Source organism: Montipora capricornis, chromosome 13 (genome assembly GCF_036669925.1).
Source record: "Montipora capricornis isolate CH-2021 chromosome 13, ASM3666992v2, whole genome shotgun sequence".
Lineage (NCBI taxonomy): Eukaryota > Metazoa > Cnidaria > Anthozoa > Scleractinia > Acroporidae > Montipora > Montipora capricornis.
The window spans coordinates 8,801,359-8,826,506 of NC_090895.1; the positions used below are offsets into that span (position 1 = coordinate 8,801,359).

Below are 25,148 nucleotides of genomic sequence, written 5' to 3' on the forward strand. Positions count from 1 at the left end.
CCGTTTCCACTCGATAACATGTACATGTTGCGAAGAGCAAGTCATACATAAATAATATTAGAAACTCAAATTCTAATAAACATAGCTTATTTTTCAATGGAAAACAGAATTATAAAGCCCATTTGATGTCCGATGGACACCGATCACTTTATACAGTCACAGCATTCAGGGTTTTGGGCGCCGTAAAAATGGCGACTGAACTAATGTGGGCGCGCAATGTAAAGTGGATGAGTAAAGTTCTTTAACCACAATCAATCGTTCAGAACATTTTATGAAAGGGAAGAACTGTTGAAGCATATGTTTATAAAACAAAGCCTCTTAAGAACTTTGTTACCAAAAATAATAGTAGAAATACGATATGTTTCAATTTACTGTCATAAGAGTAAATACAGATTTTACAACAGGAAATAACGTGTCCCTTAACTTAAGCCATGAGGACATTAATTTCGTAAATTCTTGAACTCGATAAAGTCGCCAGGTTCTCTTATACCAGGAGGGAAAGCATTCAAATTTACCAGTCTGCGAGCAGGGTCTCTCATCTGACTAGACTGTGAAAAACCTAAAAATCCATTCTTAATTAAAACAACTAAAGAAAACCTATATAATGTCAGCATGCATGTTTGCTTTTTTTCTGATTATTTCTACCATGAAAAGTTTCATAATATACCTGTTTCATTAGTATCTGCGCACATAATTACAATACCCGCAGTGCATCATTCAATCAAGTTTTCATACTCTCATTTCGAACTAATCTTGAGAGATTTTGCCCCAGCATTTTTGGAAGTGTCTTTTTGGAATAATATTCCGCAATTTATCAGGGACAAACTGGTTCCTTGCTCAATACTAATGAAACATTATCTTTTTCATACCTTACTGAGCTATTTCATCATCTATTTTCCTTCACTTTTTCATTGAAAATTTCGCATTTTGTTATACGTAACTTTAAGGGGTACAGCAATAGTTGTAGAAGTGGCCCTCTCCTTTCCTTCCGCTATACTATGTAAATTAATTTAAGTGTTGTAATTTTGTATCGTGCGTTTACTACTTTTTTTAAGCTTTATCTACTTGATTATGTATCCGGTAAGGGTTTGGAGGAATAAAAAAATACTAATAATAAAAATACATTTTAAAAAAATTCTACTCGGCTGTCAGATCAGTGACATTGGCGTACATTCTTGTGTCGTACTGACTGAGGTTTACATATGTCTGCAAAAGAAGATTTGAAATGTGTTAAGCTCAGTTTTACTTAATTGTTTAAGCCAAGAAGTTCATACCCTAGTTGATTTAAATATTGAAGAAGGCCGAGAACAAGGGAATACGGTAATTAACAAGTGGTTGTGAGAATAAAAGGATTAAAAATGGAACATAGATGACAGTGGAAGACTAGGCTTTTCGGCGAAGGTAGGTTTGAATTAATCAAATTTTCGTGCAGACCAGAACGTCAAGAGAAACCCCCTTCATTAATCCCAGCCCTGGCGTAGTGGTGAGAGCACTTGTTTCCCACCAGTGTGGCCTGGGTTTAATTCCCAGATTGGCGTCATATGTGGGTTGAGTTTATTGGTTTTACTCATCTCCGAAAGGTTTTCCTCCTGGTAATACCGTTTTCCCCTCTCCTTAAAAAAACCAGCGTTTGGTTTGAGTTGGTTAATTTGCTTATTTCAGTTTACGGTGTCCCCAATTAATGCACTAGAAGACTAGACACTCAAATAAAGTTCATTTTATTTCCTTTCTTTTCCTTTCCTTTCCTTTTCCCAAATTCTCCCTTGATTTCTTTACCTTGTGATTCTTCTCCATATCCTTCATTGTTCTCCTCAGCTTTTCAAATGTCGGTCGATCACTTGGGTCTTCTTCCCAACACTTCATCATGATTTCATACCTAGAATTAAAAGGTTCTTACTTCACTATTGGGAGGTTGTTTATGCAAGCATTAACTCGTCTACTTATTACTCAATATCACAATTGAGAAGTAAGTATTTTACAGTTTGCTGTCCACATGTCTTGGCTTTGGCATTCTGTATCCTTGTTGAAGTTTATTCGCAATAAGCCTGGCGTTTGTGTCCGGATATGGTGATCCACCTATGGGTATAAAGATCCAGCCTCAATAACACTTGATACGAAAACGTGAAATCTGCCCAGTTAAGTAAGCGATACTGATTGCAGAACTATTTTCAGTTATAAGTGTGCACATTTTTGTAATTAGGTCAAATCGTTTCTAAATTGAAGCGTACCAATTGTTAGAATTTCATAGAGAAGGATGCCATAACTCCACCTGCAAAAAGGAGTGAGAAAAATAAGATGCAGGAAATGAGACTGGAAGTAAGGAAGCATGCATTTCAAAAATGGAACAATCATTAGTGAAAAGAAGTAACAACAACTCTTAGGAGGAATATATTTACGTCTGCTGCAAAATGAAAAGGGAATGGACAACAATCACTTTCAAAAAGGAAAATAATTTAAACTTTTTACTGACACGGATATACTTACACATCACTTTGTGTTGTGTACACTCCGTAAAGCAACGCCTCACATGCAGTCCACTTAACAGGTAAACGACCCTACGTACGAAGACAGTTACAGAATACTCTTAGAGAAAACGAATACATCTGGTACTTGATCGCAGCAAATAAAGCATTTTCGCAAAGCAAAGTTTAGTTGTAGCTTTACCCGACTTTTTTTGGTATAAATATCGTCCTGGCCCACATTCCTCGCCATCCCAAAATCTGTCACCTTGCATCTCTCTCCTTCACCAACAAGAACATTTCTCGCCGCCAAGTCGCGATGGACAATCTAACAGAAATTGAGTATGAATATGTATTAAGAAGAGTGGTAAATTTAACGACAAAATTAACTCTATCAGAAGCGTCCCATCTTCAGTAAATGTCAAAGTATTCTAAGTGGGCCTCATTATCGAGGGAACACATCCATATGAATCTACAATTTCTAATAATTGACCATAGTTTGAGTCCTGTAATGCGGTCTCATCAATCAACAGCGAATAGAAGAAAGATTTTTAATCACACACGACATTAGAAAACGCTAACCGGTAGGAGATAATCAAGTTGTTCTATTTTAACACCGAAGAAAAATCCACTAGTAAGTAATAAGAGTAGAAATTGCACCTCTGGCGTCCGAAGGGAAACCTTTAGCTTTAATCACCCACCCAAACATTCTTTTCAATTAAATTCGTGTTAATTTACGTGCACGGACATGTTTCACAACAGCCATAGTTTGATGCTACTCTGAATTGGAGAATCATGAAGGCAGCATAAAAGGATGCAATTCAAAGACCTGTAACCTCTTAAGTTACATTCACAGCTGTCTAAACTAAACGTTAACTGAACTTCCATAGCTCAGTTATATGTCTCATTGTCAGCCTGTATCAATGTAATAATGAATATCCTGCAAATGTATTTTCATGGCATTCTAAACATTTATATCCTATTTATGGATGCGGACTGATGGCGATCTTCCCTTGGTGAGCAAACCTTTTTCGAACACAAGTAACACATCCCATCAGCAATCTGCCAAGCGAATTTTATCAGCTGTTCCGAAGTCAGATTGGTCTCCGGTTGTACATCCGGGTCCTTATAGTAAGTGTCGTTCAGTCCTCGGCTCTTTCTTAAGTATCCCAAGAGGTCTCCAAATGGAACATACTCGATCAAGACCATCAGTGGTTCTGTGGAAAACAAGGTTCCTGAAATCTGGTGTGTTCATATTCATCCTAGGAATTACTAGCTTCTTTCAACACTCTATTTACACAATTCCCAATCCAAGTTAGTCACGTTTTACACCATGAAGAATAAAGCTGATCCATGTTGCAAAAAGAAATTAACTTCTTCATTAACTTGACTCACGATTCTTGAGTGTACTTTTGCTTATTCTTTGAACCACGTTCCATCCCTAGCCCGCCTCGAGCTACACCAGAATAGGCTTGATTCATTTCTTAAATGAGAGAAAACAAAACAAAAGAAAACAAATTTAAAAGCTCAACAAATTATGAAGACGTCAGTTTTACCGCTTTCAGTGACGCATCCGATGAGCTTGATAACATGAGGATGAGGTTTCATTTTTTTCATCAGCTCCAATTCTGACAACAGATCCTTTCTATCTGACGGAGGAGCATTGGCTAGGAAGTAAGGAATAGAAATTCTTGATGGCAGTTGACTCGGGATGGCTAAAGTAGTACTACAACAGATAATCGTTGAAGTGTAAATACTTTGAATTATTTTAGCTACGAGCAAAATAATCCAATTGTGAAACAGAACAAATAATGTCTCGCGACGATAGAGTTATGAAGGATTGTAGTTATTAACGCCATTTTTTTAAATTAATTTAGCGAGAAACTGCATGGCCAGCAGTAAAAGACATGTACTTTTCCATATATAGTGCTGATATCCTTTGATCAATGTCTCAAAGCAAGCTGACTTTATAAACCTTATCAAGCCAGTTTACCGCTTCCATTGTGCGCTTTTAAAAGCAGTATAAACAAATGAGTGAAAGCGCATGTCAAGGATAAGCGGAAACCAACCTTTCAGCATTTTTACTGCCACTGTCGTTTCCTCCTGATGTTCTCTTACATTTTTCACTGTTGCCTGGGCAACCTGAGAAAAGGCTCCTTTACCGATGATTTTGATAACATGAACATCTTCTTGACTCACTTCCCAGCTCCTTCCAGACGGATGAAGTGGCATGTAAGATCCACTTCCTGCAGCTTGAGATGCATAGCTCGCTGATTCCTTCGTATTTAGATCGCTGGGAAGTTCTAAGTTTTCTTTAACTTGCAAAGATACTGGATTCTGGTGATAATTAATCCACAAAAAAATGAAAGTAAAGATCTAATTGTATCTCTCAGGGCAACTGCAATGCTAGCTTCTGTTTCCAGTATCGTCCATCCTTCTCCCCAAGATTTGCTTTGAACATGATTCAAAAAACAGACAACCATTGTAACGAGTATTCCAGGAGGGGACAGTTAGGGCAGTGGTAAGTGTAGCGGCCTTGAACTAAATTCTACCAGTATCCACGTAATTATAAACTTACTTCAAGAGAGATGTGTAGCAAATACACTATATAATGGAACAACAGGATAGCAACCTTAAGCCTACAAAGAGAGAGTGTGGAGAGCTTACAACGATCTTTAATAGACTGAATGCTTTGGCTTTGAAGAAGCGATAATCAAACTTTCTTAATCCCGGGTTCATATTACACTCATCTTTTCTTCTGGCAAGATCTCATTAACAACTTACCATCGGTATAAGATCTCCACATTTTGGACAAGGACGACGGCGCATTTTCCATATCACCACGGAGAGAACAATAATTGTGATCACCAGAAAGGCGATGAATAAGTTGTAAAAGATATGCAAAACAGAACAAGAACCTAACACAAAGAAAGCACAAAAAGACTTGTAATGCAGGGCCACGAAGTTTCTACTGAGGGCAATGCGTATTTAGCACGACTATTTCTTTGTCTTCTTCTTCTTTTTTTTTTTTTTTGGATTCGGGTATGCTCGCAGAGCAGGAAAATAATCTTTTTGATACACTTGCAGTAAGATGCGTGACGATTTCATAAACATAGTTGAGACGCTGACTAGTCTACCTAAGGCTCGTTTTCTCATGCTTCGCAGTGAGAGAGAGTGATTTTAGTCAACTAAAGAAAACTGAAAGAAAAAGAGCATGCATGTTTTCTTTGTCAATTCGTTTTGGATCGTATAGTCATGCACAATAACCTGCAAGTACTGCTGTTGTTTCGCAGTTATTAATCTTCACCTAGCCTTAGCTCAACATTTGTAGGTATATATTTTTCAGAGAATTCTTTGGCTTTTCATCGTTGATGTTTACTTTACCTATTAAGACGACCAGATGATTTTGTACGTTAAATGAATAAGGGTTATTGAGCACAGTTGAATCTTACATTTACTATCCAGTTTAATGAGGAACCGTACGCTCGGAATTAAGCAATGATCTACCTTTGGTTTGTATCTCAAAAGCGGACCTACCTTTCTGACTTTCCAGAGGCCTTGGAGTTGCTAATGGGAAAAATACATGATCGTAGTTAGTGCCAGTGTTTGACGGAACGGATGGCAAGTCCTCCTTGGAGGAGCAGGCGTAGCACAGTTGGCTAGTGCGCGGCTTTCCGAGCGAGAGGTCCAAAGTTCGATCCTAGGAGACTCAGACGTCTGCTTGCACTTTTTCTCTGATACGTACAGATATAGCATTAAACACCGTAAAATGGAGCACTGACAGAGGGAGGGAGACTTCCATTGATACCAGCCTCGTACCTGAAGGAAGTACCGACGTTAAATAAGCTGACTTTACGTTCTTCCTGGAAAATTACAGGAGAGGAGCACCTTTAAAAAGTCATCGCCTTATGACTCTATTGGACTTTAAATTAAATATATATTTTTTTCAATACAGTTACACCTGCTAAAGGCAAATGTTTATTTTAATAGTTATACTTACCTCCACCATATGGCATCTCCACTATCTTGATGTTTTCTGTAGTCACCACACTCTCGCCGTATTTGTTTGATGCGGTAACAACCAATTCATGCTTTTTGTTATCTTCCATTTTGACAACAAACGCACGATTAGAGATGTCCTTTACTTCTCCAACGTTTGTCCACTTCTTTTCACTCGCAATTCTTTTGTAGATGGTGTATTGGGTGATGGCCGCTCCATTCTCTTCGGGTTTGTTCCAAGTAAGGGTTATTTTGTTATTATCTATCTCATCTTTGACAATAGTTACAGGTTCCGGAACACCTGTCGATTAAAGTATACAAAGGGAAAGTTACCCGGAAAAAGGAAAACAAATAAGCATAATCTCTTCTTGGCTTGGAAGAATAAGCTGGATCTCAAGAAACTGTTCATAACTAGTATGAAAATGAAAAGAAAACATATTTAACCCAAGCATCACGACGTAGCCTGCACCTCATCAAAAATCCCCGTGATGTTAAGTTGAGTATCGTTGCTGGTAAGTAACCCTATTCACCCCGATCATCAAATTTCCATATATTGGTGTGATTATCGAGCGGTGGAGTACCTCAAATTCCAAAGTACCCTTGAGTTAGTTAGCCGCTACATATGACCGACAATCCAGGAATTAAACGCTTTCGGAAGGAGAGACAATGCTTTCTGTTTCTTGTTGTGAGGTCCCCGTAAGGATTAATCAACTTGAATAATCCAATACACAAGAGATCGAAAAGGATGTCAGGAAATTCATAATTCTTCTAACGTGATTTCTTCAGGCGGATTTGGTTTTAAAACTAGTGGAAATGTGCCTGTGAGAAAATCCATGCAGAGGGTTGGTAGCTAAGAACTGACAGACTTTGTTGGTGGTAAAACACAACCTCGTCCCCAGGGTCTTCTCTGCCGCCTTTGTCGTTGAGAAGAAAGACCCTGGTTCAGGCAGGTCACGTGGCACTCATGCAAAAAAAACACTTTCTCACTGGGGTAGACTTTTTGTTATATTTTGATCCCACAGCTGGGCGAAGGCGTACTCGTTTGACAATGCTGTTTTAAAATAACTAATCTTTACCTTACAATGTAAGACTAAAATCAATTAAAAGCTCAAAGAGCTGATGTTATATTCCCACGACAAATGAATTCCCACAAAGCGTTTAAGCTTTTGTGACTGATAACACCCTCGATGCCGGGTGGCGATTAACGTTCACAAAAAAAAGCTGAATTTGCTTCTATAGAACATACACTATAATAAAAAAATACACCAAACACTATGGTTGCCTGATAAAATGTATCTTTTATTTTACTGGCTAAAATATGCCAGGTATACTACTGTTTGCTGCGTGCAGTTGTACAAATATCTTGACAACGACAATTTTAATAAACAAGGCTGTTGATACAGAAAGAAGTCAATATTGTCTACTCGTTGTACAAGCTTGCTACTTAGCTTAGGAATCACTTTGTTAAACATTAGAAAGACAAAACGAAAACGAACAAGGAGGCAGAGAAGAGAGACCCTGGGAACGAGGTTGACTAACACGCAGCTGCGTATAATTGAAACCGAAACATTGCGCCGTTTCACCAACCTTCCAAAACCACAAGTTTTCTGGTATTCTTTCCCTCTCCGCAAACTATCTCAATGCTTGCTACGTGACAGTCATCAAAAAAGAAAAAAAAAGAAAATCATACACTATTTTGCCAAATACGCGACTTGACACCTTGCGAGGTCCTCGATTTCCTATGCTCTGTTTTAGTTTTCTTTCATGTCATTCTCATTTATAACTTGTTGGTCCTATAGCAATGTACTTCGTTGCTTTTTGGTTCACTGTCAAATGCTTTTTCAATGGCGTTCCAAATTTCAATTGCCCTTTTGCGTGATGCCGTCTGACTATTTCACCACCAAGCCTCGAATTCGAAAATCAAAGGTATAAAATTTAGCATAAGCTTTAACGTGCGAACAGTATTGCATGTGCAAATGATGTGAATAATTTTGTGCAAGCGAGGCTTGGTGGTGAATTTTGAGCATATGACGTCATCGTGTACTAGGCCTATTGAGAGTTAAACGCAAGAAATACTAAAAAAGACCACCTTTTGAGTGTAGCCGAGTAACATTTAAAACTGTGTCTTACTCAGCAACCTTTTTATTACTATTAGGTGTCACGACATGATATTTCATTTTTGTGCTGACGACGGACAAATCTATATGTCGTTCAAGTCACAACTCCGGAGAACTAGCCAATTTCAAATCGTGTATTAAAATAATTATGCATTCAAGATATCACTCAATGGATGACTACCAAAAAGTTGAAACTTGACAACTGCAAAACTTTGGGCCTTATGTTCAATGCCCGCCACCACCCATCACCTGCTCTAGATTCCATCCTTGCTGGATTAGATGTAATTCAGCCATCAGAGTCGGTGAAGAACATTGGTTTTTTTTTTCTTGATAGTGTTAGCAATGAACAAAAAAATATAGGAACATGAGTAAATCTTCACCCGCGCATCATTGCCAAGATAAGAAAATCTATTTCCTTCAAACATTGTGAGATTCTGATACATACTTTTATATCTTCTAAGTCAGATCGTTGTAATCTACTATTAATATTATCAGGCCTTAACCAGAATCAGATAAGCAAACTCCAATATGTACAAAATTCCGCTGAACGCTCGTTAACAGGCACACGTAGATACGAACGCATTACACCTGTATTAGAAGAATTACACTGACTCCTTGTAGCCGCAAGGATTGAATTCAAATTCTGCTTTTGACTTTTAAATCACTGTATGACTAGACACCAATCTACTTCAAGGAACTTTTAATCCCCTACGTACCACAACGAATACTACTTTGAGCTAGTAAGGAGCTTCTCGTACAGCCCACGTGCAGTCTTAAGACCTATGACTGCAGGGCTTTCTCTTACATAGCCCCAAAACTATAAAATGCCCTGCCTGATGATTTAAGAAACTGTACGTCTCTTGACACTTTTAAATCTAAGGTTAAAACTTATCTTTCTACACGTGCTTACAGATGTAATCATACGCGCATATATTGGATTGTTCTTTAAATTATTAATTTTAAATTATAAGTTGTATTGCTGCGGTTATTAAGTTTATTGTTATCACTATAATAATAATTTTATTCTGCAATTTCATGAAAGGGATACAATTCGAAGACCTATAATAATATGATTTCCACATTCACAGGCTGATTTTTGCCGCTATAAAAACCTGAAGAAACGGGTCATAAGCTATGACCAACGGTTCCACAGGATCTCGTTTCCTTAGATTATGCATTAAGCACCTTTCTCAAAATCCTTGCTGTTCCTAATAGTGCAGTCTTTTTGTGGTAGTGCACTGTAAGTGCAGTACACACTATGTCACCGGTTTGTAACAGTGTAAGACTGTGAGTCCGTGGTGACAATAGACCCGCAGCGCGTGCACAACTCATCAAAATAAACAGGTCTGTTGGAAGCGTGCTTGAGTTTCAAGAAATGAGTTCCAACATTGGCAAGAATTTGTGACGCTGACGAACAATAAAGCAGCTGCTATCTCCAAAACGATGTAATTAACTGGTGACAAATAACCTCGTCTAGGAGAGTGAACTTTTGACCTTGCAGAAACAATAGTCAACTTCAAGAGTTGGGCGATTGTGATCTTTGTGTTTAATTTGCACATTTCTTGTCAAACTTTATAACACTTGAAAGAAAAAAGCAAACTAACAAAAACAAAAACCAGGTGTTTTGCCACCATTTTTACACAGATGTACCCTTTTTTTTCGCGAGGTGTTAGTAAACACGCTAGATAACTTGATCATAGCGGCCGCTGAAATCAACGCCACTTTCGATTTTGCGATTTACTTGTGCAGCCAAAAGTGCAATAGAAAAATTAAACGTAGCAAAAATCTCCCAAAATGTTTTTCCCTGATGGTAACTTTTTACATTCGCGGTTCAAAATTTATGTTGTTTTTATGTCGCAAATTTTGTTGCTGATGGCAAAATATTTCATTGTGTATCGACACTTCCTGAAAACTTCCTTCTGCTCTTCCTAAAAAGTATATATCAACATTTATTTACTTTTGCATCAACATTTGTTTTTATAAAGCAGGCTAACAAGGCGATCCTCGATGTTTTCGAGAATCGAGGATCGAGTCTTGAGGCTCGATGTTCTAGATTAAAGATTTTTTTTCCAGGGTCTCGATCAGAGATCTCGAGGTGAAAAAACAACTTTTCGACAGCGAAACAATAGCGTTAGACGAAAGCTTTTGGCACGCGGTCTCCTTATTTGCACTTTGTTGTTACTCCACCTAGGGCGCCAACAATCATAAGTATTACCTGAGCACTTTTTCCAATTCCATATCCTCATAATTTCTCTCTTTAGGTCTTTGTATTTTTCACTCTTTTCACCCTCTTTTTTCACTGAGTCTTGAATCTCCGGGTACAGCAACAACAACAAACAAGTTCTTGTCTTCCTTATCAATGATTACAATTTCAGGCCTTCTTGCTTCAATAAGATGGTCACATTGGATACTGACACCCCACAAGATCTTGATTCTGTCATTCTCCACTACAATCTCAGGTGTGTGCTCATACAGCTTTTCGCTCCGCTCTAATCCATATTTCATTTCCAGTGGACCGCCTTCGCAACATCGTCTTCTTTTTTTATTCTTTCTGGCCTAACGTCTTACACTCACTCACATCGTGATCGACTTTCTCGACCTTCACACCACACAACCTACACAAGCAGAACTCCGCCGTCTTATGATATTTAACGCTGTTGGTCGTAAGAGCTTGCTTAAGCGCAGCACATAATAGAGCCTCGGTCTACACTTTCAAATCCGCCTTTCTCAACTATTACCATGTTTCCACAAAATCTGTGTGTCTAGCACGTCTCTCAAATACTGGCCGTACATATTCTTCCCCTTCCAATTCCTTAACTTCTCCTCATGCCAAGCCTACTTGAACTCCTTGCTTTCTACTCTTTTTTCGTACTCAAGGACATCAGTGGCTTTGACGCCTCCAAATAGATCCTCCTCTGAATTCTTCACATACCATCCCAATATAATTTGTCACTTCGCAGCTGATTAATGCACGCCTACCTTTCGCCCTCGCCAGATTCTACCTGTCAACATCACTCTTGAGATGAAATGCTCCATACATGGTCAGGATCTGTCTAGGCTTTCTGTCCAGAGTTCTCAACTCATTGTCTGTCCATTTGATGATACCAGCTCCATATGTCATGACCGCCACAGCCCTCGTGGTAATTGCTTGTATCTTATTCTTGCCATTCATCCAAATATGTAATTCTATGTAATATTCTGTAACTGACGGTGATGTTCGTAATATCAAAACATGTCGTGGACATTAACAAATGTCGTACTTTTCTTAATTAATTAAAGATAACGATTTGCTTTCTGATGTCTCGACCTCTTGCCATTCAATTTTCACTTCTTCAGCACAATCTTCAGTCTCCTCTTATATTCCTTCTGACACTGAATCTTCATCTCCCCTTCTTTTACACTGTCTTATTCTAGAATCCCCAAATATCTGTATCCATCCTCGTCTATTTGTTTCTCTGCGTGTCCATCTGGAAGGGTTATACCATTCTTGTTCCCCACGTTCCCTCTCTTGAGAACAAGTACACCACACTTCTTCAATCCAAATTCCATCCCGATATCCTCGCTAAACACATAAACGTTCTGCACAAGTGAATCGGTTTGGTCAATACTCTTGGCAAACAGCTTCAAGTCATCCATGAACAATAGATGATTGACCTTATACCGTTGACGATCCCATTCATAACATGCCTTTACCTCACGCAAGATCCAAGTCACTGGTATTATTATTATTATTATTATTATTATTAGGGCAATCCTAAAATGTTTATCCTTTCAAGATCATTTTTGTTTCAAAAAGGCTAACATTTTCATAAACAGTGCAAAAGAGCTTCGCAATGCAAGAGCCTATAGTCCCTTTGCTTTCGTTTGAAAAAAAAGTGAGTCCAATACGTAACAACACCGCGCAAATATAATGCCATTTTTACCTACCTCCCAATACAACAAGTTTTTTTCCCTCGTATAAACTATCTCCATATTTGTTTGTGGCAGTCACAGCAAACTCATACACCTCGTTCCTCTTTAATTCCACAATTACTTGACGTCGTGATAGGTCCTTTATTACTATTTTGTTCCACTCTCCTACTGTATTATTGTTATTTACAATGCACTGATAGACTGTGTACTGCGTGATGGGTGCTCCATTGCTTTCCGGTTCATTCCACTTTATTATCGCGCTAACGTTCTTTGTTTCAGGAAGAAAATCTATAATTTCCACGGTGGCTGGCGCTCCTTGAAAATAAACAGATACACACAAGAGCCTTAAACAATGGTAAGTATAATTCCTTTAAAGAATAAGAATATTACGGGTTGATGTTAAGACAGAATGCCGATGATTGTCGAAAGGAAATCTCCCTTGTAATAAGCCTTGTGTTTCTGTGAAAGTATCACGACCGTGAGAGTTTACCACCATCTATCAACATCATAAAGTGCTGAACTGAACTCACCTAGCGTAAATATCTTGGTGCTCTTTTAAAAACTATATTTAAAACTATTGCCAGGTTCTCCCGATTTATCATGAAATTCTAAAAACAAGGGAAAAATGCATTTCCTTGTCCTATAATGTCTCGCCCAGTCTCTCCATTGAACACCCCGTTTTGTGCAGACTCATAAGGGCAGCAGTCGTACACCATTCTGCAGTTCCAAAGATGGCGTACAAGCTAAGCATTGCAGTGACTCCAGTACCTTATAGAATACCACAAGAATGATGTCAAATTGCAGAGGTGCCACTTGATAGAAACTAAATTGCAGAATTTCCTTGAAAGGGGGGGGGGGGGGGTAGGAGGGGGGAAATAACTCCCAGATTCCCTTTACAGGGCGCTCGTGTGATGGCCTTGGGCGCTAAAAATACTCACTATTGGCCTTTAAAAGGGGTTGGAATATCTGGATATATCGGCCGATAATTTCCCATATCAACGGTGAAAAAAAGCAGTGAACAACTGAGCAGTTGGACCGTAACGTAACCTGTCCTGGAAATCTTGATCTCATTGTATCAGACCACCTATGGTTGAAACGATTTTGTCTTATGAAGATTCTGTCGGCTTGTGCTGATTACAACGGTTGTAGCAGAGACTTTATGAATAACTGATTTCCAACAAATTGTATCGTATCAAACAAAATAATAGTATTTCATTTTCATATTTCTATAAAACAAAACGTGCAGCCCTTTTACAAGAACGAAGAATCAAATACAATAAGGTTGCATTCGATTGACTCTATTTCGGAATAAGAATACGTGGAATGATGAGTTTTGAAGGTATGTCTGGTGTTTTGCAGCAACAAGCATAGTAAAGATGTGTTTAATATAGCATTTTAGCAAGTGTTTGACAATTCTAATGTGAATCTCCATAGAAACGAAGGATTTTAAATCTCTATTCCATGTATTCCTATTCCGGAATACGGTCAATCGAACGCACCCGAAATAAGTGCTTTATCAGGAGCCCAGCCTCCATGTGCACCATATCTTTGAGTCAACCTCTGCGCGTATCCTTCGATTTTCAAAACTAACCCTTCAGCAGACCATTCACATTTACAACAATTTGCACAATTTGCATTCATTGCTTTTGCTATTTTTTTCTCCGTTAGACACTGACTTTATTCTGATTGGCCCTTTAAACAGCGCGTGCAGGGCCGACGAACTCGTGTCGTTCTAAAAATAGAAAGACGCGCGCAAAGGCTGACTCATAGGGCTTGTAGGCAAGCTCCTACTCTTGGGCTCTGACTTTATCGTTTTCTGATTTATATTTGAATCGGTGTTGCGATGCGAGCTGCGTTAAGTGAGGAAACCCGATTATCTTTCATCAGTGTTAGAGAAGCGCTTTGCTTTGTTTATTGGAAACATTCATCTCTATTCTGCAAGCCAACGTATCCTTTGTTTGCTAGTAGTAAAGGACACAGTTATCGTTTATTTTCTCCCGAGTGGCTACATCGAGCAGGATAAAAACATAAACAAACGCGCGCAAAGCATGCCGTTTGACATAGAGTCTTTAACTCTGAAAATCACCTATGGGGAGTGGTCAATTAAATATGTATTGTATTGTGTTGTTTTGTAAGGCCAATTTAATGTGTTTTATTTTTTTTGCAATATTTGTTCAACAAAGCTTAAGCACATGCTGACAAAAGTATTGGAGCGACCGATGCAAATTCATTTGGGCAGAGTCCATTCAAACGGTGCCAATAGCGTAATTGCTTCATGAGGCCAAAAAGGATGTAGAGGAACTAATTGGGTACACAGATAGGAACTAGGAACAACTGTTGTTAAACGCGGTGTTTAAGTAGGTATTCTTCACTATGTTCTACATTTCCGAAAATAATAAAATATAATAAAAACTCTATTTATATGTTTCAACACATTTTGAAACATGCTCTCCACTTTCTTTTGCTTTCAGCAATGTAAATCACCTGGTCAAAGTAGTCGTTCGGAATTACCTTCGTACTTGGTCGTCGCTTTCTTTTCACTTGCAGCTCCTTCAAACACCCTATTCATCGCCGACACCCTCAGAGTATAAGTTGTGCTTCTGTTGAGACCGTCAACAAGGTATTGCCTAAAGCCAGCACTTGTGGTTTCGTTCAGAATGACATTGTCATCATGTAGTATAATCAACTTGTACCCTGTAATAACACTCCCCCCATCATCAACTGGTGCAGTCCATTTTATTGCCAATGAAGACGCACGGATATCGTTGTCATTTGTCGTGAGGCTTATAGATCCTGGTGCCTCTTTAACAAAAAAAAAATAATATACAGAATATCACTATAGAGAACCCTAAGAGCGTTGTCGATAATAAACTCCTTGTTGCATTCAATAAGAGTTTACAGATGCTCCAGTGCAGAATAGTCTAGCCACTGCAACATATTCTTCCTGCCCTCTGCATAATCATCTCTAAATGGATGGACTAGAGGAAGTTGATTAACAACAATACAAACAAACGTGAACCAAGCAAAAAATACTCTTTTGTTTTTTTACCTGGTTAAGTAGCATCACATTTTAAATTGCGTAAACATACTGGTAATACTTTAAGTGACCTAATGTGTGTATTTTTCTAATTGCTTACTTATTTGGTTCAGTTGCACTAGGCGTGTAGCAGCAGCACCAACTACGTTTCTGGCTTCACAAGTATAATTTCCAAAATCTTGATCAGCCTTCATCTGTGCATCCACTTTTTTCTCTGTGGATGTTACTTTTCTTAGCTCAGTTCCGTCTGGTTTTTTCCATGTGATCGATGGGGTAGGAGAACCATCTGCCTCGCATGATAGTAAGACGTTCTGTCCAATCCAAGACTGTTTTGTAAAGGGAGTTACTGAGGTTATGCTTGGTTGATCTGGAGAAAAAAAAATGAAATTAACAAAAGAGTTTTGTATAACTTTAAATACTTTCAAACTGATGAAGAAGTTGTAATTAATAGGTGAAAAATCATCACAGTGCATTGAATTTGGGCACCGTAAATATATGTTATTCACTGGCCGGGAGGTCCGTTTCGGGAAAAGTCAAGTCATCATCAGCAGTCTCTGTTTAGAAACCTGTTCAGACCAGTCCTCAGAGGTGATGCCCAAAGCGGAAATGGGCTGGGCCTGGTTATCTAAAATAGTATGTTTGCTGACCTTTGAGTTGAGTCAAAACTAAAGGAACACTTTTCAACGAAGGAATCCTAAATGGAATTGAATAAAAATGTTGTGCTTCTGTTGAAGTTGAACTTTAAATTAACTTATCAGTTTTTCAATGAACCCATAAATTGTGATTTAGAGGGAAGGAATGTAGTAATTTGGATTTCTATACGGCTCAGGTGATTGGTGATTTGCTCATTGCATATTTGTGTTTTGATTCCACTTGTGACGGGTTAATTATTATAGTGTTCTCGAGGGACATGACAAAAATGAGATGGCAAAAGTACAAAGAAAGACACCTTGGTTTAGTAGATAGTGTATCGATCTATACATTATCTTCTGGATGACAATTAGAAATCTTAAAGTGTGCTGCAGCAGCAATTAACGGGCAACAGATCGAATATTAATTCTTGAAAATAAATAACCTGGACTCCCAAAATTTTGCAAAGGACCCCAAAATTTTCAAGAAGGGGTCCAGAGGACACCCAAACTTCAAAAGCGGGATACATCCCTGCAATATCACCAATGTCACGGTTCTTACACTTGGTATTGCAATAATGGCCTGCGACTTGGCCTTACTCCTTTAATGAAAGATCATATGATCTAGTTGTGTAGTTATAGTAACCATGCAATATTGCGAATTAAAAACCTTAGGCGCATACAGGAGCCCATGATTAAGTGCGAACAACAACCCTATATTCCTGTCACGGCGTTTCCACAGACCGATTTACTTAGTGTCCCGAGACTTCCATAGGAGCCTGTTACAACAAACTAACTTCACGTCATGGCGCCAATGAGCAAAAACTGCCTTTCTTTGTTTGTTTGTTTGTTTTGTTTTGTTTGTTTTTTTTTTCGCGGAAAGGGCTAAAAATAGATCGAAGAAAAATGCCCTTCCTAGGGTTTTTATTGGAGTTGTTCGCTCCTAGTCAAGAGCCCCTTATACATTTACTTCCTAACAGCAACGTGCAGGAGTTCAATTTGAATGCACAATAAGTTATGTGGAAAGCAAAGGTTGTTCACTTGTTAAAAGGTAACAAACAGGGAGAATGCTCACCAATGGGCTTGTCTTTGTTGCACGTGGGAAAAATATATTACTTCCAACCCTGATCTGTAATTGTCTACAGCCATTAACCAGACTCCATTGTTTGGTTCAATCAAGAATACACTTGTACGATGGTGAGTGGCATTAATATTTATAATCCACTCTCGCAATTGAAACTAAACTGTTTCTTCTGCTAGTTGTGACACTAGCACAGCATTCATTCTAGTAATTGCTCAAAATCACATTTAAAATAAGATCTTTTCATACAATCTTTGGGAAAAGTAGGTGAGGGGACAACACTGAATCAATTGTCTAAAGAGAGATCGAAAAAAGTACATTTCCACAAGTCCACTCAAAGACGGGGCCGGCTTTCCTCAAGAAAATTACTTCACTTAACCTTTCCTACAAGGTAAAGCCCAGTGTTGCTGCAAAAAAATATATCTTGTGTAACATGACAGTAATTACAATTAGTAAAAGTTGGTGATACTAGGCACTTACAGTATACAGTGATGAAGACATCTTTTGTAGCTAGGTTTCCAACACCATTAGACGCAGAGCATCTGTATCCCCCTTCATCTGTCCTTCTGATGTTTGTCAGTGGCATTGTGACAATACTGTTATCAGTAAGTTTTATCCAAGTGGTGTTGGGAGCAGGGTTACCACTTGCTGTGCAGTTGAGGGTCAAGTCGTTTCCCTCATTAACAGTTTGATCAGCAGAGATATCAGTGATGTTTGGTGGACCTGTGTAAAGTAAATATGAGAGGAACAACTCCACAAGAAATTAACCAGCATGGGAAGTAGGGCGAAAGCTGGATCCACTGTATGCAACATATGGAGAGGATAATGACCGAGTCTCAGCTCAAAAGGGGATGCATTCATAGGTGCAGTGTAATACAAATGCAAACATATAATAAGTGTAAGTGAAATGCAAACGATATTCAAACAAGGAGCCCAAATTAGGTAGGATAAAATCATTGTCCGCAGGTGCTTCTGAAGTGTTTTTTCCAAGATGAAGCACAAGGGATTGTTATTTCAGTTTCATTTTTCATGGTGGTGTCAGAGAGCTAGGAACATTTCCTAATTATTTTTGTTATTATTGTTTTTTTTTTTATATTTGTGTTGCTCTGTTACACACATGCTAAATGTATAATGCAAGCCTTTCTTGCAATAAAGAGTTTTACCATTTCTTGCATTGGCACTTTCCATTTTCCATTAATTGCTCTTCTCTAATAACGTATTTTAATTCACATAAATACGTTTTGTTGTTAATGGAATTTCCTTAACAAATTTAATACAAGGCTAAATATGTTTTTTTTTCTACTGGTAATCAATATGTAGTAATTCATTAACATGCATTGAGGATTTTATAATTATGCCTCACGAGTTTAGAATTGTCTTTTTATTTTCTTGAAACACACAGTCTAGAATAAACATAGTGTTAATAATAATTTTAATATTAATTAATATCACCTTACTCACTTTCAACAACTAGCTTTACATTATCAAATGCAGAGACACCAGGAGTTCTTGCATTAATCATGCAACCATAAACTCTTGTGTCATCCAGTTTAAGGTTATGAAGAGTAAATATAACAGAACTATTGAAAGACATTCCATCCACTCGTCCCACATATCGCGCCGGGGTTGAAACTGACCCTGGATTACCATTTGCAAGAAGTTTATACAGTATTTGGTCAAAGACGTAAAAGGAATCTGGTCGTGTCAAACCCCACGATATCAAACGGACATCCCCAGTGAAGCTCCAATTAAACTTGAAAGAAGAGCCAACAACTCCTTTGACCAAAGTCCCTGCATATTTGGATGTGAACTTCAATCCGTCTGAAATGGAAATATGTAAACCATTAATTTTGTGTAACAATAAGTAAACAATTATGTGGGTGGGTGGAATCTTACATTTCCACACACTTTATGGAAAACATAATTTACAAACAGTTGAACATTTGGTATGTTCCTTAATAAAATCTTATCATGGCATTCAGTTATTTAAATCATTTTTACACAAAGTCTGAAAAAGAGTTTACTTACATGTAAATTAGATGCAAAAAGTACAATAAACGTCCAACCCTCCTAGTTGTCTGACTGAACTGGTGCAGAAAAATGATCTTATTAAACATATGTCATGTTTCATATTTAAGTCGTAATTTGTAGCATTTTGCAAACCCGTTTAAGATCATCTCTTGAAACAATAGAGAACTTGAGCAACGGCAATGGCAACGGCAACGAGAACTTAACGTCACAAATTTGCATATTCAGTGGGAAAAAATAATAGCCTTTTACGCTCTGCACGCACGTTTTTTTTTTTTTTACTTATTTTTTTTCTATTTCTTTACCGTTGCCTGCAGAATAACATCGTGAAATATCCACAACTTGGTAATATTAAAAAGAATGAAATAGTCAGGAAGCGATTACAATAACGCAGATTTATATTTGGGGATGATATTTTTGCTGGTAGTATCGAAAACGAAACACTCAAAAACAAAGAACGAAGCACCCAAAAGATCGAAGAGGAAGCTCTCACAGCTTGAAAACAAACCACTCCATTTTATTTTTGGTAGATAGCTTTGACCAGAGCAATCCAAAGGTTTGGGTTTAACAAAAGGCCCCTTAAACGCCATATTAAACACCCACAGAACAAAAACTTAACGCATCTTGCCACCACAACTCTGGCAGCTTCTGCAAGTACCGGAGCAGAAATTACGCAAAGCAAAAGAAACCAAAGGCACAAAACAAAACAACTCCAGACAAAGACTAATCCCAAGTGACCAAAAACACAATGCTTTCCGGTACCTACAGAAAGACCCACAACTCTGCCTTCAGTACATGAAGCCGGCGACTAACTTAAATGAATGAGACTTTTCACCACGGTAATTTTTTTCGTAGTTTCCAACCGAAAATTCCTTTTCAGTGGGAAAAATCCATCGGCAAATTCAAATCGGCTAAAGCTAACCGCAAGTGAATAAAACGAAAAGAGATGGTATTAGTCTTGTGCAAGTAAGATTTTTGCATTATAAGAGGTTATCAGGTATCAGTTCTGCTCAAAATGCTCCTGATATAAAATATTTTGTGCGGTCTTCTTGCGTTCCTGGCCACTTCCCTGTGCGAGAGTGAGGACCCTCCTGATGCTGATAGACTTGTTTTTGAACCTCAAAAGCTCCCTACCTACAACATGCCTACCTCTAATACAGCTTCCCTAGGACGGATTGACTTCCCTAAACCCACTGCAACCAATGCAATCACTCGAAAAGAAGAATCTCGCATGGGGTATTGGGCAAGGCGCCCTGGTAAATGTCATTGTGTCAGGCACAGGAAATGGAACGTCCGAGGAGGATACTGGTGAGGATAATTTTGTTGATGAATTTTGTAATGATGATAACAGTGACTCTGAAGGTGACGTCGAGAAACGGGAGACTCTACCATTCAGAATACTTTCACGTGCCAGGTGAAGCTAGGTGACAGCAGGCCTTTTTTGGCGGACACCTGGGTAAGCAACCACATGCAGCTACAAATTATACTTTGCACTGTCTTTCAGTATTGCCGGCGTTCTCCAGTAATCTCATGTTTGTTTTGAGATTTATCATTAACTCCTTCTTACAATATATGGATAAATTATATTTTCCGTATCATAGTTTCGAGTGAGATTTTAGTAGCAGGGACTGGGAGTTTGTCCTAATTTGGACTGCGACATTTCCTCCCCCTCCTTCATGACCCTCTTAAATCTTACTCCCGGTACTCATAGTCGAGATATTGAACCATCACAGTATGAGTGTAGCTCGGAAATATTACTGGTGTTGTAAATAATTTACGAAAGTCGCAAACCACGAAAGTTCCCATTGCAAAAGGATATAGTAAGAACCTGCCGAAAAACGATCAAGTTTAAGAATTATCTGACGAGGAACAAAACGCTTCTTTAGTGATTATTTTATTCAATATTAAGAAATTTGGTTTTTGCCTCTGTTCAAAGCGATCTTCCAATACAAAATAAGATGCTACTTTTTCGAGTTGTGAGTGCTTTGGTTTCTTCCTGGGGTGCTTTCTTTTCGATCTTTTGGGCGCTTTGTGATTCGCTCTTCGTTTTCGAGTGCTTCGTTTTCGATGCTACTGCTCTCGTTGCCGTCACCTCCGTCGTTGCTAAGTTCTATAATTGACTGTAATTAATTAAGTGCATTTTATGTCCTTGAATGAACTAGAAAAGGAATTATTGTTTGCTCCGCTACGTAGTCACTTGTGATAAAGATCATGGAATCATAACTGAGCTCATCTAGTGTTCAGACCATATCTGAACTCAGCCGTTACGGTACAAAAGTCTTAATTAACCACGTATTGTCCGCTTTGCCCAACCGGGGCGACATCTATCTGAACGAAAACAAGTCCTACAAGTTACTGGAACTAAGCGCTGATGAGTCGACCTCTACCTTAAAAAATTAAATGATATAGTTTACTTTCCTCTGTCCCGCGATGTAGTCACGGCTGAGAGCGCTTGACGTCACGTTTTTTTCAGAACAGTTGTAACTGCGGATCCAACTGATCGAGAAAACTGTTCAATAGAAACTTCAAATCACGACGTTTCTTTTTGAAAATTCATTTTATGGACAGCCGCATAAAAAAGTTTACTCACTCACTATTTCTACGTTGTCCTGAGTGATTTGATGGGTTTTTGGGAAGCTTTGATTTCCTCTTCAGATTCGACGCGTCGTCACAATATATTGTATAATACTAATTACATATATTATTTAACCATTATCATGCAAAATCGCGTTGACAGAGTTGGCTATGATCAGGTGATATTCAGGTGATATTTCGCAAGATAGAACGGGATAATGGTACGTTTACTGGAAAAAAAAAACAGAAAAAGCTAGAGAAACTTCCATTTTTCTCCACGTCAAACAAAATGACGTATATCGCAAGATATTTGTTGAGTACGCACCGCGAATATTGCGCGCTCGCTGACCATATTTTGACATTGTCACGATGTGTTGAATAATAATACATATTATTATTATTATTATCTTTTTTTTGACAACGCTTCGGATCTGAAGAAGAAAAGGAAAAAGAAAAGGAATTTTATTTAAGTGTCCAGTCGTTCCAGCGGTGGAGCACTAATTGGGGACACTGTAAACTAAAATCAACAATTAACGAAAACGAAGTCAAATGCTGGCATTTGAAAACAGGGGAAAACCGGAGTTCACGGAAGAAAACCTCGCAGTGCAAAGTAGAGAACCAATAAATAAAATCAACCCACATATGACGCCGAGTCTGAGGATCGAACGTCTGGTCACATTGGTGGGACAAGAATGCCCTCACTACTGCGCCATCCCTGCACCCCAAAAACCCCATCACGTAAGTCACTCAGGACTATGCAAAAAATACTGGGTGAATGAACTCCATTTACGTAGCTGTCCATAAAATGGATTTTTAAAAAGAAAAGGTCGCGATTTAAAGTTTTTATGGAACATTTTCCTCGATCAGTTGAATCAGGTGTTACAACTGTTTCTGTTTCTATTTTTGAAACTTTCAAAAGAAAGTGACGTCACGCTCTCCCGCATCCTTAGGGTTGTCTGCCTGTGGTGACGGACGCCTACTTTGGTGTAAAATTAGCTGGTTGTATTTCTTTACAAACCGTAGTAAAACGATCTGTTTTATTAAACCACAAACAGAAAAAGCGAAGTACAACAGCAAGGGATGTAAATATTTCTAAAATCAGTGATAGTTTCATTCTGTCTAATAAAAGCAAATATTCACGCAAATCTGCGCATTACTGAAATTTGACTCTTTCCGATTGCTCAACGAGACGCAAAATCAACAAGCAAGTTCGGGCAATATCTGCAAATTAATTAGTGATAGCAACTCACAAACTGGCAAATAAAGTGGCTGTTTTTTTTTTCTGCTTATGTACTGCCATCGAGCAAATCATCTTTGGTTCGGGTGAATCACTGTGTAGCGAACAGGCTTTCGAGTGAATCGACCATAAATCGGTCAAGGACAGGGGTGTCAATGTTTTGAACTTTATCCAAACAGGATGCAAACAACCACCGTCATTTTTATGAGTACATTGCTAAATGGTCCTACCTGCCACTTGAAGGACACAAAGAAGTATTAGGAAAACCCACTGCCTAGTCATCTTACTCGTAATCCCGGTTTCTCCAAATAAATCGGAAGTTCCGTTATGCATTGAGGAAGTTGCTTGATTTATATGGCCTTGAGTGTCCTTTAATGTGTCACGCCGTCAATACCAAAGTACGTAAATTAAGAATCAATGGAATTCGGTCCTTCCTTTTAAAGCAGCTGCAGCGAAATTGTCAAAATGTTTGCCTTCTTTTCAGTCCTACTTTTATTGTGGAATCATCTGGAAAGCTGATAACGAACAAATTTTATATCCAGTCACATTTTTGTCATGAATAAGGAAAATGGTGAGTACTTCTCCACATTAACAACTTTTTTTATCAATTAATGTTTTGATGACACTACAAAAGAGTTGATCTAGCATGTGTATCAGAGGCTTCAATTGTTAAGTCTAAAAGTATTTTGCAGTAACCGCCGCGGACATTCTTTTGACCCGTTTGTAACGAAATTGTGCTGAAAGAGGTTTGTTGATATAGTTGTCTCTAATTAAGGTCACCCGTATGTTACAATGGAGCAAATGTCGCTCCGTAGGTTTTTACAAGTCGCGTGCAAAGTTTAAAATTTTATATTGGATAAAACGGAATGAGACGTAGTAAGATAAGAAGTTTACTTTAATGCGGTCATAACATTTAACATTTACGCAACATTTTCGACGACGTCGCCGTCTTATATCGAATATCCCCAACTTGCGTGACGAGACGATCGACTTACATGTAGATGGGACCGCTAGAAATCAAATAAGTTATCACTTTACTTCAAAAAACCTCCCTCAAAAACAATGTCATCAAATGACAGGTTTGATGATCTCACAAATTACTGCGACATTCCATTGCATCTAAAATTTCGGTGAATTACAATCTAATTTTCCGAAGCATCAAGAAGATGCCTTTTGTCAAAGTGAATTTTAATGTATTCGAAAGGCAACTGCTTAAATTAAGAAAATAGATAACTAAGGCAACAAATAGACCCAAGGTCAAGTCAGCCTGTAAATGAGGCAATGTTGTTATGACTCCACTTTTCAAGAAAACCCGAGCAGCGGATTTGGGTGAGCCCATGGAAGTTCAATGAAGCAAGAATGTCAGAAAATTGCGCACCCAGTAACAAACCTGGAAACTTTTGCCAAAATTACGAAAAATTGAAAGGAATTGCTCGTTCTGTTATCAAACTTTTGAAATTTGATTTTTACCCAAAGGATAGTTACTGTGCTTCAACTTTTAGATGTTATTATCTGCTATTACTCACGTTCAAAACTGAACGATTGGACCACAAAGGCACGGTAGGGAAAAGTGGCCAACGTCATTTACTCACTAGCTTAAAATTTCCGCTTGTAAATGCAGCGTACTATGTAAACATTACGCAAAACACAAATTTCAAAGTCTGAAAGCCTTAAAGTGCCATTCTCTTTATTAATGGCATTCTTATTCTAGTCAGTCTTTGACGCCCATTTTCTCCTCGAACCTAAGGACTCTCAAGATTAATAAGTTACTAATCCCAGACCATTAACAGGGTAGCATTATTGAAATTATCTCTTTATTTTGACAATAATTTGCTAAATCATTTTTTCAGTGATTTTTTCATAAATTCTTAAATTGCTTCTGGATCACCGCAGTGAGATAAAATTGATTAAATTTTAAAAGAAAAAGGAACCACACTTAACTATTACGAAGTTCTTTTAAGATACAAGAGGAGAACTTGAAAATGTCGGCCTGACATTTTCAAGTCGGCATTCATTTTAATCTTAAACACTCTCTCTTTTTTTCTGAGCTAAACTAGCCGTTTTGAAGAAAATTG

General features: G+C 38.2%; 1 protein-coding gene across 11 annotated transcripts in view; it reads right to left on the reverse strand.

Annotated features, from left to right (window-relative positions):
* Positions 1 to 253: 253 nt before the first annotated feature.
* The window catches only part of LOC138028585 (fibroblast growth factor receptor 3-like), a 39,706-nt gene continuing 14,811 nt past the window's right edge, over positions 254 to 25,148 (reverse strand). For 5 of the 11 annotated variants that reach the window (XM_068876180.1, XM_068876182.1, XM_068876181.1 and 2 more), the window contains 17 exons: positions 18,696 to 19,055; positions 17,715 to 17,957; positions 15,625 to 15,891; positions 14,999 to 15,289; positions 12,503 to 12,802; positions 6,460 to 6,759; positions 5,997 to 6,026; positions 5,244 to 5,377; positions 4,529 to 4,796; positions 4,016 to 4,126; positions 3,486 to 3,676; positions 2,665 to 2,787; positions 2,485 to 2,555; positions 2,229 to 2,269; positions 1,980 to 2,076; positions 1,777 to 1,876; positions 254 to 1,206 (listed from right to left, as the gene is read on the reverse strand). In XM_068876180.1, the coding sequence (XP_068732281.1) occupies positions 1,138 to 1,206; positions 1,777 to 1,876; positions 1,980 to 2,076; positions 2,229 to 2,269; positions 2,485 to 2,555; positions 2,665 to 2,787; positions 3,486 to 3,676; positions 4,016 to 4,126; positions 4,529 to 4,796; positions 5,244 to 5,377; positions 5,997 to 6,026; positions 6,460 to 6,759; positions 12,503 to 12,802; positions 14,999 to 15,289; positions 15,625 to 15,891; positions 17,715 to 17,957; positions 18,696 to 19,055 (2,996 nt within the window). In that variant the 3' untranslated portion in view covers positions 254 to 1,137. Of the gene's footprint in view, positions 1,207 to 1,776; positions 1,877 to 1,979; positions 2,077 to 2,228; positions 2,270 to 2,484; positions 2,556 to 2,664; positions 2,788 to 3,485; positions 3,677 to 3,854; positions 4,127 to 4,528; positions 4,797 to 5,243; positions 5,378 to 5,996; positions 6,027 to 6,459; positions 6,760 to 12,502; positions 12,803 to 14,998; positions 15,290 to 15,624; positions 15,892 to 17,714; positions 17,958 to 18,695; positions 19,056 to 20,411; positions 20,686 to 23,303; positions 23,589 to 25,148 lie in introns of those variants that run through there. The other 6 variants (XM_068876189.1, XM_068876184.1, XM_068876185.1 and 3 more) reach the window with 5 other exon arrangements.